The following is a 16,116-nucleotide window of genomic DNA, read 5'->3' on the forward strand; positions in this document are numbered from 1 at the left end:
AGTTGCTCGACAACGAAGTCTGCCTCGCTAGGGTCTCTACAGCTAAGAGCCATTCTCTAGCTCTTTTTGGGGTTGTTGAATCCACCGTTTGAACTAATTTTTGGGTAATGCTTAAGAACGACAACAAAGATCTACTCATATTTTCAGCCCAATCAACTAAATTACTACTAGCTTTTACACAAGGACCATTTCACAAAACACAGTAACTTCCATAACTACACTTGCCAAAAAGCCGTAGTTGCTTAGCTCTAACATACATTTCGAAGGTTACTCCTAGTATCAATTATGGATGGAGTGGGGATAAAAAATATTGGATACATATAACTACACTCAAACCTTGTGCTACACACACACATGGAAATTTATCTTCTTTTGTTAAAGACAAAACATGGAGTAAACCATTCTTCGGACGCAAACCAATCTTAGTCGTTGAATTCCAAACAAGACCAATTGGAATAAGACATTAAGACAAGGACTACACACCCACCACTTGCTTTTACAGTTTCCAAATTCAAATCAAGAAACTACTTAAAAGTGAGGCAACAACAGTACCTAGAAAATGACTGCTGCACCTACGGCTAAGGCAACAAAAGAAACGATTCCAAACAAGAAGAAAAGCTAGTCCAAAATCACAACCACTAACTAAACTTTGTTCTCTTGACAACGCTTTCGACACTGTGCAGGTAGAGAAAAACAAAGCAAACTCAGAGACTCAAAGTAGTTGACTAGTAGAGCATTTTAGCATATTTTCAACACCAATCAAACTTGATAGTTGATAATAAGATGTTCAATAATGAGTTACCATAATAAAGCAGCAAACTTGAAATTTGTACACGAGGGAATGAGCTGAAATTTCCCCACATCAAGTTTTACCGCCACTCTCAGAATTCTTAACAAGCAACTAAACTGAAACTACATGACTTGCTTACTCAGAATCGTCAGAATCAATTTCCTCCACCTCAGACTCATCACTATCATTTGCATCCTCAGAATCACTTGACAGAATCATTGTCCTGTTACGAGCAGCCGCCCTCTGCGGTCTAGCTCTTCCAGCTGCTACTGGAGCTTCGGTTTTCTCTTCACTTTCGTTCATCTCATCTTCCAAGTTAACCCGGCTCAACACAGAACCACTCTTCTTGTTGAATGGAGATTCCCTCATCTTTCTCACTTTTGGGTCGGGTGAAACCCCAGAACTCTCAGCAGCAGGCTTCAACATATCGGTTAAGAGCTTCTGGCCTGAAGATGATGATGTTTGAGTCTCCTTAGCCGCTGGACCTCTCTTCTTGGCTGCCACAGGGGGCTTCTTAGCTGCTGCTGCCTTTGTAGCTCCAGCAGGCTTTCTACCTCCCTTCTTAACTGCTGCGGGGGCAGCTGCTATTTCCACTGCAAAATCATCATCGTCATCGTCCTCATCATCTGTTATTGTGGCCTTTTTGGTAGGTGCTTTCTTCTGGGCTGCTTTTAGTGGCACTTCAGTTTCCTTGTCTGCACATTGAAACAATGTTAATGCTCAAATTGAGGCAAAAGAAGAGGATAAAGGAATTGTTTCAATGCTAATTTCTTCTTTTTAACCATGAAGCTCATTGGTTAGGGAGCTTTCCAAATAATTTGAAAGTTGATAAGACAAAAGGTAGATTCATACTATAATCATAAATCATTATATTAGAACATAGTGAAAATTAAGAGTCCCAATTATGGTACAACAGATACTAATACCAAACAGTATCATTACTTCCAGCATCCCCATAAGAAAATAGAATGGAAAAAATTATAAAGGTGCATATAAGTACCTGGAGACGAATCAAGATTATAGGCAGCCAGTCGATCTTTCAAATCAAGCATTTCTTCATCTTCATCATCAGACAAAACTACTGTGGATTTTGCTTGCTGTTAAACAAGAACAACAACAGTATAAGTTTCAGATGACATTAATTCATTCACTCTTGTACAGCATATGAATTACGAAAATCCAAATAAATAAAAGTGTTCAGACAGACCTTCTTAACAGGAGCTTTCTTTGAACCTGCCGCTGCACCTCTCCGTTTCACCACCTCAGGAGCTTTCTCTGAAAAAACAGGCAGATGATCTTGGTTCAGTGAGTGCATAATCCAAACATGGAAATATAAACTAAATATCTATTGGAAATATAAACCAAATATCTATTGGAAATATAAACCAAATATCTATTGTTTGTGTAGCAGGCTTACCCATTTCCATTGCAGAACTGGAAGATGTTTCCCTACTGTCTGCAATAGCTTCTGCATTGTTAGCCTTTTTAGTATTCTTTCGTGGCTTAGGTGCTTGTTTAGAAACCTTCCCAACAGGCGCATTCTTGATTTGGTTGTTTCTTGATTTCCTTTTTGCCTCATCTGCCAGAGCCTCACTTTTCTCCAGCTCCTGGTATAACGATAGTATATCAGACACAAAGGTTACAAATGAAGTAAACAAAAAATAGTGAAATATGAGTGGTTAGTATGCATACATCAAGTTCCAATTCAAGAGCATCGAGATCCTTCAACCACAGTGACTTTGGAGTTGAACCTCTCAAATCAGTAACCTGCTCATTGACCTTATCCCTATCAGCCAATAAAGCTTGAACCCTCTCAATGGTCAAGGTTCCAATTGCCATGGATATTAGGTACTCATAATCGCTAATTCGTACTCCATTACCAGTGACAGCTTCTGAGTTCTCTTCTGTTTCATCTGTATCTTCAGTTGCCCCAGCAACCTCTGGCTCCACAGCCTTAGTTTTCTTCGGAAAAGGAGTGAAACCTTTCTGTTGGAGCTCAAGGAATAGATCAGCTCTTTTCCTATTACTCACAATAATTTCTCCATTCACCACACCAAGGATGAATCTAACCTTGTTTTCCAATTTCAACAATTCCAACTCAAGGTTATCCAACAATACTTTCTGCATACATGATATAAAATTAGTTAAGTTGTACCACAAAATCAGTTAAGTTGTATTACATTCATATCTGACAACAAATAAACTAACCTTTCTTTTCTCATAGAATTCAAGTCTTAGGTGAAAGAACTCCTCAAGAACTGCAGAAAGAAGAAGGCAAAAACAAAGTCTAGTTATAGATTTGTAACACTAAGCATTAATCAAACCACACTAGATCACCTTAACACATACTTTGTTCTGGGGTTTCATATTTCTTAATCACACCCTTTGGATCAAAGAGATGCATGTTTGTTGTGCCCATGCTAGTGGTCAATTTAAACTTCTTCAGCAAACCCTCTTTTCTGGCTGCCATCAGGTTCTCCTCAGGCAAGTGGACTAGAATTTCTACAGTACTATGATCACTATGCTGTGTGAAACCCTGCAGAATGAGTAATTTTGATTAGAAACTCAGAAAAACCTGAAACAACGTTTGATATATATTGCAGATGCCAAGTACTTTAGTCGACTATACCTCGATCAAAGGATCCTTGGCCTTGTCATTCCCTTGAGAGATAGACTCCAGAAATTCCTTATAATCTTGAGTCCACCTACGGATTGGTAACTCCGAAATCCTGAGTGTTGTCTCATTGACTTCCTCAATAATCCCACATACTGTGTAGCTTGGACCAGTTTCCTTGACAGTTTTCTCAATAAATCCAGTAAAGCCTCTATACCAAGGATCCATTGGCACCATTTCATCACCATTGAGCAACCGCCTAACGTTTGCAACAATGTCTCTTGGATTATAATTAGGGATGTAAGAGCTCCACCCTGTCCCAATTCCTTCACTACCATTCACAAGAACCGTTGGGATAACTGGCACATACCTATACAACAAAATCAGTCATTCAGCTATACTTATCCACCCATGTGTTAAAATTATATGCAATAATCCTTTGATACCAAAATAATACCAGGTTGGCTCAATAGATTGCCCATCTTCATTCAAGTAGTCAAGAAGTCTATCATCATCCTTTGGAAAAAGGAACCTTGTAATAGGAGAAAGCTTAGTGTATATATAACGAGCACTTGCATGGTCTTTGCCTCCCTATATCGAGCAAAACATAAATGTAAGTAAAACATCTCTGAATAAAATTACACTGCAAGATGAAATCTTCTTAAATAACTGATACGTTGAACGAGATTAATAATTCTTACCAAGTTACGAGTCCCAAATTGACCATTTGGTTGAAGGAGATTAATGTTGTTACTGCCCACATAATCTTGTGCCATTCCAATGATAGTACTGGCAAGACTTTGTTCACCATGGTGGTAGGCAGAATGCTCAGACACATAACCAGAAAACTGGGCAACTTTTGCTTCCTTGATAAAGTTCCTCTTAAAAGAGCAGAATAGTATCTTTCTCTGACCTGGCTTCAACCCATCAACCATTGATGGTATGGACCTTTGCAGATCCGCCATGGAAAACTGTATAAGCTCCTTGTGAACAAAGTCACTGTACTTTACAAGCTTTGCCTTCTGATCAAGATGAGTACCAGGCTGCAAACAAAAAAGGCCAGTAAGTTACCATATAAGCATAATTTCATAAGACAAGAGTCACTTTGAAAATACAATTATAGAAATGTATTTGTATTTTTAAGCCAAAACTTCCCACCTCAAACTGCCGAAGCCAATTCTTCCTCTCTTCTATTTTCTTCTTGCTAAAAGCAAGTTCAATTGCTTCCCCATCCTGTTCATCTATCCAAACGAAGTCTTTCTTGTGCATACCTAGATTCTGAAAGTAGTCCCTGCCTTCCTTTGAAGTACTTGTTCCCAACCCCTAAGATGTAAAGAAAGTAAATATAAGAATCATACAGCTACTGACAATATAAATATACTACAATAAGGCTTCCTTGCAGAAGTATAAAATGCAAACCTTATAGTATTTTATGGTCCACCCACTTGCATTACCCCTCAAGCTTTCCCTCCAAGCTTCATACTCGGGCATTGAATAAAAAGCAAGTTCTTTCCCATTCTTCTGAGTTGCCTGTGCAGAGCACATTACAAGTTAAAGATATTCTTCAAGAAATTTGTCCAGTAAAAATAAAGGTTAACTCAACCAGAACCAACCTTAACAATAGGCGTTATAAACTCAACCAAAAATGATGGAACTTTTAGCAGAGAGGGCCAGAAGGAATGAATGAAATTGATCAGCAGCCCTTTTATATGGGAGCCATCGTGATCCTATAAATCAGATAAGCTGTTAATATTACAACTAGAATCTCAGAGTAGATATAAAAATAAAACCAATGAAGCATGAAATTTAACCTGATCGGTCATGATCATCAGATGCCCATATCTTAAAGATTTGATGTTGGTATATTGTTTATCTTGCTGCAGACCAAGAATCTTCTTAATATTCTTGATTTCTTCATTATCCCTGACTTGAGTTGCGCTGGCTTCTCTTACATTAAGCAATTTACCTCTCAATGGAAAAACACCATAATGGTCCCGACCAACAACAGCCAGTCCCGCCATCTGATGTAGATCAGATTATGTTATTATAGAAAGGATGAAAAAAATTAAATTATTGCTGAAGGTACCAAAATGACACTTACTGCAAGAGCCTTAGCTGAATCTCCCTCTGTTAAAATCAAGGTACACTTTTCAGAGTTCCTTCCTCCTGCTAAGTTAGCATCCTCCAGCTTGTTGATATTATGAAGCCTCTCCGTTTTTGTTCCATCAGTTTTCTTCAGATCTTTGTTCTGCTTAAAACTTGCCCAAGACAGAAGACTTTCCACAACCCCAGACTTTGCAACTGCAAAATAATCAATATATGAGAACCGACTTTAAACATTTTGAGAGTAGCCTACCAGTAGAGCAATTGAACTAGTGTAAGCATACCTTTCTTTAAGAACTCTTGCGGTAGTTCACATTTAGACCCAAAACTGCTTGGGCGAATCGTCAAAGTTTCCTTTGTTTGGGAATCAAAGGCAGGGTTGTCAATAAGAGCATTGACAAAGACCCAAAGATAATTCTTCACGTTGTGAGCCTTGAGGTTGGCATTTTTGTTCTTCTTATTTACAACATTCATCACATGAGCAGTAATCTGGTTTGTGACATAATCAACATGAGTTCCCCCCTTGATTGTAGCAATGCTATTCACAAAGCTGACCTGGCAAATTAAATCCAGCAACATGAGACACACAATTCCAAGTGCAAACTTTAATTTAAAATTAAAAAAAAAAAGAATTTATAGAAACCTGTTGAAACTGCCCGTCACTGAGACTCACACAAATCTCCCACCTATCATTGACTTTCTCAGTCATCCTGACAAGTGAACACATATAGTTAGTGAACAGATATAGTTAGCAAGTTCCCCTAAGTGACCTAGAAGATTGAGAATAAACAGTTTCATAACAAGCACCTTGGAAGTTTAGTATCTTTAGATTTTCCGGCAGATTGCAAGAAGAGATCAACATAATCAAGAAACGACTTTACAGGGACCCTCTTTCCATTCAGTTCAACCTTCACAGTCTTTCCAAGGCATCCAGCCATGTCAATCACTCGTTTTTTCATCAATGCTACCACATCATCTTCAAGATGTGTCATGTTAAATTTTGTCAAATCGGGCTTATATGTCACCCGGGTCCAGTTCTCACTCTCTTTGCATTTAGTGATGACCGGTTCAGATTTCTTCCCCATGTTGTTTGTGAACACCTGGAATCAACAAGAATCACATTATTCATCTATGAGACAAATTTACCAGATGCTACCTTTTGTTCTTGAAAAACATTTAGAAAAAGAAAGATGGAACATATTGAATCCATGTCTCCCTTTCAAAACCCAAAACAAGTGAAGTCACAACATTGTGCTATTCATTAAGGTAATAAATCCAGAGTAACAACCAAAGATGCTTATTAACGTATGAAAGCAAGACATCACAGACCACTTCATTCAGAAGCTATAAAACTAACTGGATGTGCAAGATTCACAAAACCACTACACCTAACACCATTATATCACAATTGTTATATCAAATATTGCTTGCCATACAGTGATGCACTGCAATTTCAAAAGACTTTGACTAATAAAGCAGGAATAGACTGATATATGTTATGTTGATATCTACAACTAAGCAAATGCCCAAAAGGAAATATACAACCACGCACATGGGAGAACCCGAAATGACCATGCCTTAAAATCATATACTTAAGCACATGATTAAAACCATGGACCCTGTAACCTTCTCAAAGCCCTAAATATGGCCCTAATTATAAGACCTTTAATTCCTCATCAAAACAAAATATGAAGAAGACCTATAACAATCACTAATCACCAATCGAAAACCACTTTGTCAATCAATTCCACAAATGAACCCTAATTGAGCAGAATACAAACATGGAGAACAAAATTCACAAATCAAACACAAGTTCGAACAATTCAATAATTCCAACTAACTGTGAAACCCCTAAATACCAACTCTAACCTTCTAAAAGCCCTAATTATAAGACCTTTTAATCCTCATCAAAACAAAACATGAAAAAGACCTACAACATCACAAATTACCAATCGAAAACCACTTCGTCAATCAATTCCACAAATCAACCCTAATTGAGCACAGAATACAAATATTCATAACAAAATTCACAAATCAAACACCAATTCCTAATTCAATAATTCCAACTAACTGTGAAACCCTAAAATACGAAAACACAGAAGCAAACACACATTATTGAATATACACAGACAGATAGAAATATATACCTGCTTGTACTTCTTCTGCCGCTTGCCGTCGGCGGTTTCGATGACGAATTCGGTGGAGAATATATTAGTGAGCTTGGCGCCGTAGCCGTTGCGTCCACCGGTGGTCTTCTTCACCGTGTCGTCGTAGTTACTACTAGTCAGTAGGTGCCCGAAGATCAACTCCGGCACATAAACCCTCTCCTCCTGGTGAATCTCCACCGGAACTCCGTCGCCGTTGTTGTACACACTGATGCAGTTCTGCTCGACGTCGATGGTGACCTTGAGAGCGTCCATGGACGGATCTCGCTGTTTGTTGTCGGCGGCGTTGACCAGAATCTCGTCGAAGATCTTGTAGAGGCCGGGGACGTAGGAGACGGAGCGCTGGACCATCTCGTCGTTCTCGAAGACCCAGAGGGTTTGAGTGTGCTTCTCTATGGATCCGATGTAGGTATCGGGTCGGAGCAAGATGTGCTCCAGCTGGCTCTTCTTCTGGTACATTTCCTCGATCGTCTTCCCGTGGCCGGCGCCGTCTGTTGACGCCGCCGTGTTGGCGTTGTTGCTGCTCTGCAGCGGGCGCTTCTTCTCGACCACCATGGTTTGAGACCAAAACGATTCGTTTTGAGAGAGAGTGAGTGAGAGAGACGAAATTGAAGGTTAGAGAGAGAGAATGGGGAGATATAAAGTGAAACGGTACTGGGGATTTGAAATTTGAAATGCGTTGGGGTCTGAGCGGGATTTTGAAATTTGAAATACGATCGGACGGCTGTGGTTTGAGTTAGGGTTTGACGGGGATGATGGAGGAGAGTTGGGATCGGGTGCATCGCGGGTGAAATGGAGCTTCAAGTTTTGTTATTACTAAATTGAGACGAAAATTCTTGTATACACGGATGCATTTTTCGTTAGGAAAGAAAGGAAAGAGATACGTTATTTGTAATTTTTCGATTATCATTGTGATACAATGTAGATAAACTCTCTTACCAAATTTGTAGAACTATTAATCTTTATACTCAAAATGGAGCTCTAGTCATTTATTTAGAGGTAATGTGTTGAGTTGCAATTCGTTGTATAATTAATATAGATGATTTGGCGATATTAGCCCTTCATTTGCTCTCTTTCTAGCTGGGTGTTTGCTAATGCTGGTGAATGGAGGAGTTGGGATCCAGGGCCTCTAAAGGCATCATGGAGGACAAGTCTTAGATTAGGACTGAGTTGTCCTTCGGCACTTGTACTTTCAATGGCTCTAGCAAGATTGTGGTTGGATTGAGGTCGTTTTCAACTTGACCAGGGACAAATATCAAATTGGTGGTGTTGCCTATACAAGATGGCGGCGGGGGGGGAGTTGTGAGGTTGCAGATCCTCTGGAGGCTACAATCAGAGGTTGCATTTTGGACCCTTGTCGCCGGTTGGTTAGAGGTTCAGGCCTAAGTTAGAGCTGCAGGGGCGGGTTGGACAAGCGTTTGGCTAGATTGGTCGCTAGGGTTCATTCTCATTGGGCTTGGGCTTTGATTTTGCTTTGCAGATTTGGGCTTAGGCCTGTTTGGGTGGCTTTGGGCAGTGGCACTTGGGCTCATTCAAGCCTGGATTAGAATTTGGGGACCCTAGCGGATTTTTTATAAACACTTGGGATCCATGAAGGTTTTCGTCTCGATATATAACTCCTTATTTTTATCTGGATCAATACTTGCGAGGAATTGTTGGAATTATTGGTCTGAGGTTGTCAGCTAGTCTATTAATGGATTTTGCGGAAAAATTATATTGTCAGTTTCTTATTAGTTTACTCCCCTCTAAGTTTCACCTAATAGGTGGAGTGGTATTGAGTTTAGCGGTGTCTCTTCTAACAGCCCCACTGAAGTGGGTCACTGTGTAACAAGATTCTAAAAAACGCTAGGCGCTAGTCGGGCGGTGGTCCGAGACCTAGGGTTGGAGTCTAGGAGGGAACTAGGCGGTTTTAATTTATTTATTTATTTATAACATATATCAATAAAAATATAAAAGACATTAATAAAATTTTTATAACAAGCAATTCTTTTCTAACATGGGACATGAAAGATATACATTTTTATAAGTCTTAATTAGACTCATACTCCTTTTTCCTTTTTTTATTTGTATAGTTGTTTTTTTTAATTAGATGCTTTTGCTTTTTCCTTTATTTGTTTTTGGTTCTTTTGCTTATCCTCCTGATGAGTAATGACATTAATTGAATGTATATCCACACCCGAGCATCCCCTGTCTTCCTTCTCTTTCCTAAACAAAGATTGAGAACAAATAAGAGTAGGGATGGCAATGGGGAGGGTAGGGTAACGGGATTAAGTTGCACACGGATTGGGTTGAATCGGTTTTCACTCCAAACCATCTCTATGCCAAAGTGGGTGGTTTAGGCATTTTGGAAAACCGGTCATAAAAAAATAAAAAATAAAAAATAAAAAATAAAAAAAACTTAATCCGACCCAATCCAATCCAACTAAAGATGGTTTGGTTTTGTCGGTTAGGCGGTTTTCACCTATATATTATTAAGTCATTCTTTGAGCAGTTCCTTTTTTAGGAGCCTCTCCTTTGCCTAGGTCTAGCTTGGAGTTTATTTTTGTTAATCTACATGGTTTTGTCTGCCAAAGAATATTGTTTCTCTAAAGTTTTTCCATTTTCGTAAAGTTTATTCATGTATGGATTGTTAGTCTGACAACTAAAAGGTAGAACAAATTGGTTATTAGTTACTCATATCCCTTCAAATCCCATAGCAACAGCTTCACACTAAAAGGTACATAGAACAAATTGGTTGTTAGTACTTCTATCTATTTCTTTCAGAGAAGTTTAATTGGTTATATTTTTTGACTGAATTCTTCATTGGTTAGTAGTGTTCTTATTCATTCTGGAGAAATGTAGTTTTGATCTCAGAATTCCTCATGATTTAGCTTGCTTTTGCTTAAATTTGATTGCTTTTCTCAAACCCCATAAGCAAGATATGAACCTTTTTGCTCCATATGTGTCAATTTTTGAAGTTATTGATGATTTCGACAGACATGGTTTATTGAGCTGGGTCCCCCAACTTCTAAAAAACAAAATGCTTGCATTCACAAGTAAAAAGGGCTTTAATTAGCTGCTCTTTGTATGATTTCAATTCTATTATTGAAGAATTTGAAAACTTTAATTGCTTATTAAGCTAGGTCAGGTGGCTTTAACTATAAAGCTAAGTTCAGGGGAGCTACTGCCAAGTCCCTATCTTTCCTACAAGAGCCAAGAAGATAAGGGCCTCCCAAAAAATGGTTTCTTATGCAACCATGTGTGCACTTTGGACGGTTTTGGAGACTTTTGAGAAGGGCAAGAGGACTCTTCAGGATTGAAGGTCAGTGCTTCTCTAGATGTGAAGAGATGAGAGGGATGACTTAATGTTATGAGTTACAACTGAGTTTGGTTGTGCAGGCATTTTGGAATAAATTGGGCTTTGATTGATCCAAAGGACCTCGGTTGAAGTTTTTGGTTTCTGTCAAGGAGTTGCTGCCATGGGTCATGATGCCTCTTCAGATAGTGTATGTGAATGAAAATAAAAGTAGTAAACAGTCTATGACCTCTTTTCGTATTTGGGGTGGCACCCTTCAAGGTCAATTGCTACTTAGTTCTTTTTCCATTTTCTTTCGTCTCAGACCCTTCTGCAGTGGTCGTAAATCAATTGAAAATAGTTTGCTATTTATTTTCTTTGGTTTACTTGCTTTGAATTTTTTGCTTTTTGTTTGTATTTTGCTCTCTAATCATGTCTCACTTCTTGGTTAATGTTTTTGAGGTAAAGCTTTGCATTGATGACCTCTGTTAGGCTTTTTCATACATGGTTATCTATTATATTCTAATAGTAGAGATTTCATTTTCTTTTGTTTCTCAATGCCAGCTCATTTTAAATTTTTGTTTGAATTCCAATCATGGTTATATGTCAATATGTAGGTGAAAGTCAAATGTTCAACAACTCATAAATGTTTGATCTCAGCTCCCATAATGTTATAGATTCCCTTGAGGTTGTTCCATATTTGAAATACTTATGGGAGGGAACCTGATTGAAGAGGAAAATTGCGTGATATTTAGGATGACAATTCGTGTTCCATATTTGGCATTTGCAATTGCATATTCCATGCTTTTGTTCGATAATGCTGAATGATAAACAACCATCAAGGTTTGAACGTACTACAGAAGATACAAGGGGCAAATGACAATCTCCCTTGCTGATATTCTCTATTTTTATTGAACATTAGTTTGTATTTAACATGCAAGGAATTTTGGTTGTCATTTTGAGTGGGACAAAGCCATTGGAGGAGTCACATTACAATCATATTGTACTATCTTATAAGTGGTTTGTTGCTTTAAGAAAAAGTGGAATAGGTCAATGGCAAAAAAAAGTTGTTTTTTTCCATGTAAATATGCTGCGAAACATTACGATATTTGACAAAATAGGCTTCAATTCTATACTTGCGGTTGATCCTACAACAATAAAGGTTGCTTAGTATCTATTGAGAAAATAAATTAAAATAACCATGTATTAATTTGGAGCAAGTAATATAGTAGATACGAAAAATTCTACACACACGCACATAGAAATTAATGCTAACAAAATTACATTACACATAAAACAAAATACTATGCATGCAAGTGCGGACCTTCCTATCTTGCCAATTCCAATTACCAATTTGTATTTACCGGTGGTGTTAGCTCAGTTGTTAGAGCACCTACTACCTAAGATTGAGGTCATGAATTCGAGTCATCATGAGGGTGGGAGTGAAATCTTTTATTCTCTTTTTAAATAAAAAAGAAAAAAAAATACCAATTTGTATTTACCAGTGCATATTTTTGTACAAAGTTTTATGTTTTTTACTAATGGATTTCTAGCGACATATACAATATTTTATAATATCTGTATGGGCTAAGAGTTAGCTAATATGCAACACATAAATTATATTGCACTCATAAGTAACATTTCAAACATGCGTAGCAAAAGAGGAAGGACAATACGCACGCGCATTGCGCGTGCAGGAAGGCTAGTTTTTATAAGTCTTAGACTCATACTCCTTTTTCCTTTTTTTATTTGTATAGTTGTTTTTTTAATTAGATGCTTTTGCTTTTTTCCTTTATTTGTTTTTGGTTCTTGTGCTTATCCTCCTGATGAGTGATGACATTAATCGAATGTATATCCACACCCGAGCATCCCCTTGTCTTCCTTCTCTTTCCTAAACAAAGATTGAGAACAAATAAGAGTAGGGATGGCAATGGGGAGGGTAGGGTAAGGGGATTAAGTTGCACACGGATTGGGTTGGATCGGTTTTCACTCCAAACCGTCTCTATGCCAAAGTGGGTGGTTTAGGCATTTTGGAAAACCGGTCATAAAAAAAAAAAAAAAAAACTCAATCCGACCCAATCCAATCCAACTAAAGATGGTTTGGTTTGGTCGGTTAGGCGGTTTTCACTTATATATTATTAACATGCTATATATGAAAAAATTCATAGTAAAAATTCAATCTCAAGAATTGAAATTATGTTAAATTATCTAATTAAAATCCAAAACATATAGTCCAAAACTGAAACCTAAATTAGATTCAAAGTGATTCACTTATTTAACGACTTAGCCATCAATACTAGCTTAATATGATAGTATCACAGGTCAAAGAATGAGAGATTGAGAGATCTGAGATGTGATATGAAATGATAAAAAAATTGTAGCGATTATATACTAAGATTTCAGGCTTTGGGCCTTGAATTATATATCATAGTATATAATTTTAGAATAAAGTTATAACTGGAGATTTAAAACTTACTTAAAACAAACCGGACAAATGAATATATATTTATTATGTGTGTGTGTGTATATATATATAAAATAAAAAATTTCTCTTATATTTCAAACATACCGGTCGGTTCGGGTTCCGCGGTTTAAGTACAAGAGAAACCAAACCAACCTAGTTTATAAATGGTTTGGTTCGGTAGTGAACTGATTTTCAATTTTTAAAGTTAAAAAACCCTAACCAAACCATATTTATCGGTCAGTTTTGACCGGTTTGGCCGGTTTATACTATGTTTTGCACACCCCTTATTAAGCTACCATCCCCATACCAGACTTCATTCCCCATCCCCTTACCTGCCCAATCCCCGTAATAAGATACTGGGGATTCCCCGTCCCCATCCCTATTGGGGATTAGGTCTCTGTACCCGCCCCAATCCCCGTTAACAAAATTACTAATTTATTATATAAAAATTTATACAAATAATTATGGATTGTAAAATATGAAGTTAAAATCAAACATCAAAATAAAATAAATTTCTTATTTCAATCAAGGAAAATTGACATGTTCAAAAACATCTTTTATTAAAAGAATCATATTTTTTTGAACATATTTATTAACAGAATTTAAATATTGACAAAAAGTTGAAGTTTACATAAATATTTATTTATAAATAATATCAAAAGATATATATATATATATATATATTATTTGTTTTATATATATATATATATATATATATATCAAATAATTTTTATTGGGTGGGTATGGGGATGGGGATCAAAATATCATCCCCGCCCCGTACCCAATTTCAGAATTCGAATACTGGGAATCCCCATCCCCATTACCCGATTTCTCCCGAATTTCCCCTTGTTAGGGTCGAATACTCGATGAGGATTTTTGCCATCCCTAAATAAGAGAAAACTTCAACACTCCATGTAGTCCCGACCTCACCTCACCTCTGCCCAATGCCTCTGATCGATTCTCTTCTAATCACCGCTGCATATCTTTGATCCACTCTCAGGTAACAATCATCACCTGCGTCTGGGTATGTATCAAAAGCCCTATTTCTCTTATGCTTTCATCTTCTCTGTTTTGTCACCGCCGTCTTCTTCCTCTAATGACGAGATTCTCCAGTTCCAGATCTGAAAAGCACCCGACGCCCAGCGCCCAGCGGCTTCGCCTAGCTCTGCCTAAAGCCCCTAGGCGGACACCTAATTGCCCACTGCCTAAGGCAAACGCACAGGCCAAAATTAGAGCTGCTCCTTGACGCCTAGACCGTTTTTTAGAACATTGCTGTGTAATATTGTTTTTTCTTATTGAATGAAAATGACTGACCTCTTACTCAAAAAAAAAAACGATGTTTTAATTACATTACAATTGAAGATGCACAAGAACAAGTCTATGTGTCAAACTTATAACTGTCCATTTTAACAAAAAGACGGACAATTCTTAGGTTCACCCATATTATAATAAATTTATAATCTAACGGTTCATATCTTAAATTAGCCTTTAAAAATCATCTCTATAAAAAATCAATCGAATTGAAAATCGTTAATTAGCTAATTGAAATGATGAGCCGTCTATGTATTTCATAAAAATGAATAATTAAAAAGTTTTTAATTTGATTGATTTTTTACAGAGCTAATATTTATATTATGTTATACAACGTGAACGTGAATGGTTAGATTAAAAAATTATAAAGTTATTATACGTTAATCGCAAGAGAATGTGAATTTGCTCATTCACCCAAAGGATGAACCTAAGAATTGTCCAATCCTTAACAAAATCCTATTGTCTATAGGCAAATGACCCACGTATTATTAATAGGTAAGATATTTTAAAAATTATTTTTTTCTATCTTAAATTTTACCTGAGACTTTAAAGTTGGTCTAGTTGTCCAGATATAGGTTAGATCCCAACTCCAAGTTGATAACCTACTTGAAACGTTATGCTCTGAACAAAAAATGTGAAGACCAAAGTTAAAAATGTGAAGTCACTTTTTTTTTAGAAAATTACACAGTAGCACCAGACCAAAGATATAAACACAAAAAACCAACCTTCAAATAGTTTTATACAAATAAGGACACAAGCCTAGGCCCAAAATCAAATTAAGCAGGCCTGGCTTCGAATTTTGATGAAAAATGACTAAAATGTCCAATTTTCATCACAATTTACGCGCATGCCACTGACATAATCGAAAACTGAAATCTCAAAATGTGTTTTGCAACGCAAACCTCAAATCAGAAACGCTAAAACCTCCAGCGACGGATCCAAAACGCATTGCAAAATCTCTGAAGCAGTAGCACTAAGCTTGAATCTGGCTTCAATGAAGGTCGATAAGGTAAGCCCTTACTCCAATTTCTGTGGGTGAACACAGCTTTTGGTTTATACTTGAAGATTTGGAATTTGGGAGACCTCGACTGTATTGTTCGCTGTTCATAGTGACAGTTTGGTTTGGTTGGCCCTTTTCCGACCTCAATTTGTTCCTCTGGGCATGGATTAATACTGGATAATGCTTGGTTCACAGAGCTGAAGAATTTGGTTCATAGTGACAGTTTGGTTTGGTTGGCCCTTTTCCGACCTCAATTTGTTCCTCTGGGCATGGATTAATACTAGATAATGCTTGGTTCACAGAGCTGAAGAACTTGATGGAAATCAGAGAATTTGCTTTGTCTCTGGTCGAGTTATCGAAGAAGAATAGCTAGCCCGTTTGCTTTCAATGTGAAC

The 16,116-nt window shown here is 37.4% G+C and overlaps 1 protein-coding gene across 1 annotated transcript; it reads right to left on the reverse strand.

The window, feature by feature from the left end:
• Positions 1-712: 712 nt before the first annotated feature.
• On the reverse strand, positions 713-8,292 carry LOC112179575 (DNA topoisomerase 2). The gene is made up of 19 exons (XM_024318040.2): positions 7,655-8,292; positions 6,315-6,607; positions 6,151-6,217; positions 5,792-6,062; positions 5,506-5,705; positions 5,216-5,425; positions 5,018-5,131; positions 4,824-4,934; positions 4,563-4,727; positions 4,106-4,447; positions 3,862-3,995; positions 3,420-3,774; positions 3,140-3,326; positions 2,999-3,048; positions 2,483-2,911; positions 2,208-2,397; positions 1,998-2,065; positions 1,791-1,887; positions 713-1,485 (listed from the first exon to the last, which is right to left on the reverse strand). The coding sequence occupies exons 1-19, from the start codon at positions 8,225-8,227 to the stop codon at positions 926-928; spliced, it is 4,416 nt and encodes a 1,471-aa protein (XP_024173808.1). The 5' UTR covers positions 8,228-8,292; the 3' UTR covers positions 713-925.
• Between the last annotated feature and the right edge of the window lie 7,824 nt (positions 8,293-16,116).

Source organism: Rosa chinensis, chromosome 1 (assembly GCF_002994745.2).
Source record: "Rosa chinensis cultivar Old Blush chromosome 1, RchiOBHm-V2, whole genome shotgun sequence".
Taxonomy (NCBI): Eukaryota; Viridiplantae; Streptophyta; class Magnoliopsida; order Rosales; family Rosaceae; genus Rosa; species Rosa chinensis.

Bases quoted from the DNA above. Each gene is read 5' to 3' on its own strand.
- LOC112179575 (XM_024318040.2), bottom strand. From the start codon at position 8,227: ATGGTGGTCGAGAAGAAGCGCCCGCTGCAGAGCAGCAACAACGCCAAC. The intron at 4,728-4,823 runs GTTTGCATTTTA...TTTACATCTTAG, and splicing joins GGACCATAAAATACTATAAG to GGGTTGGGAACAAGTACTTC. The intron at 1,486-1,790 runs GTACTTATATGC...TTCAATGTGCAG, and splicing joins TAATCTTGATTCGTCTCCAG to ACAAGGAAACTGAAGTGCCA.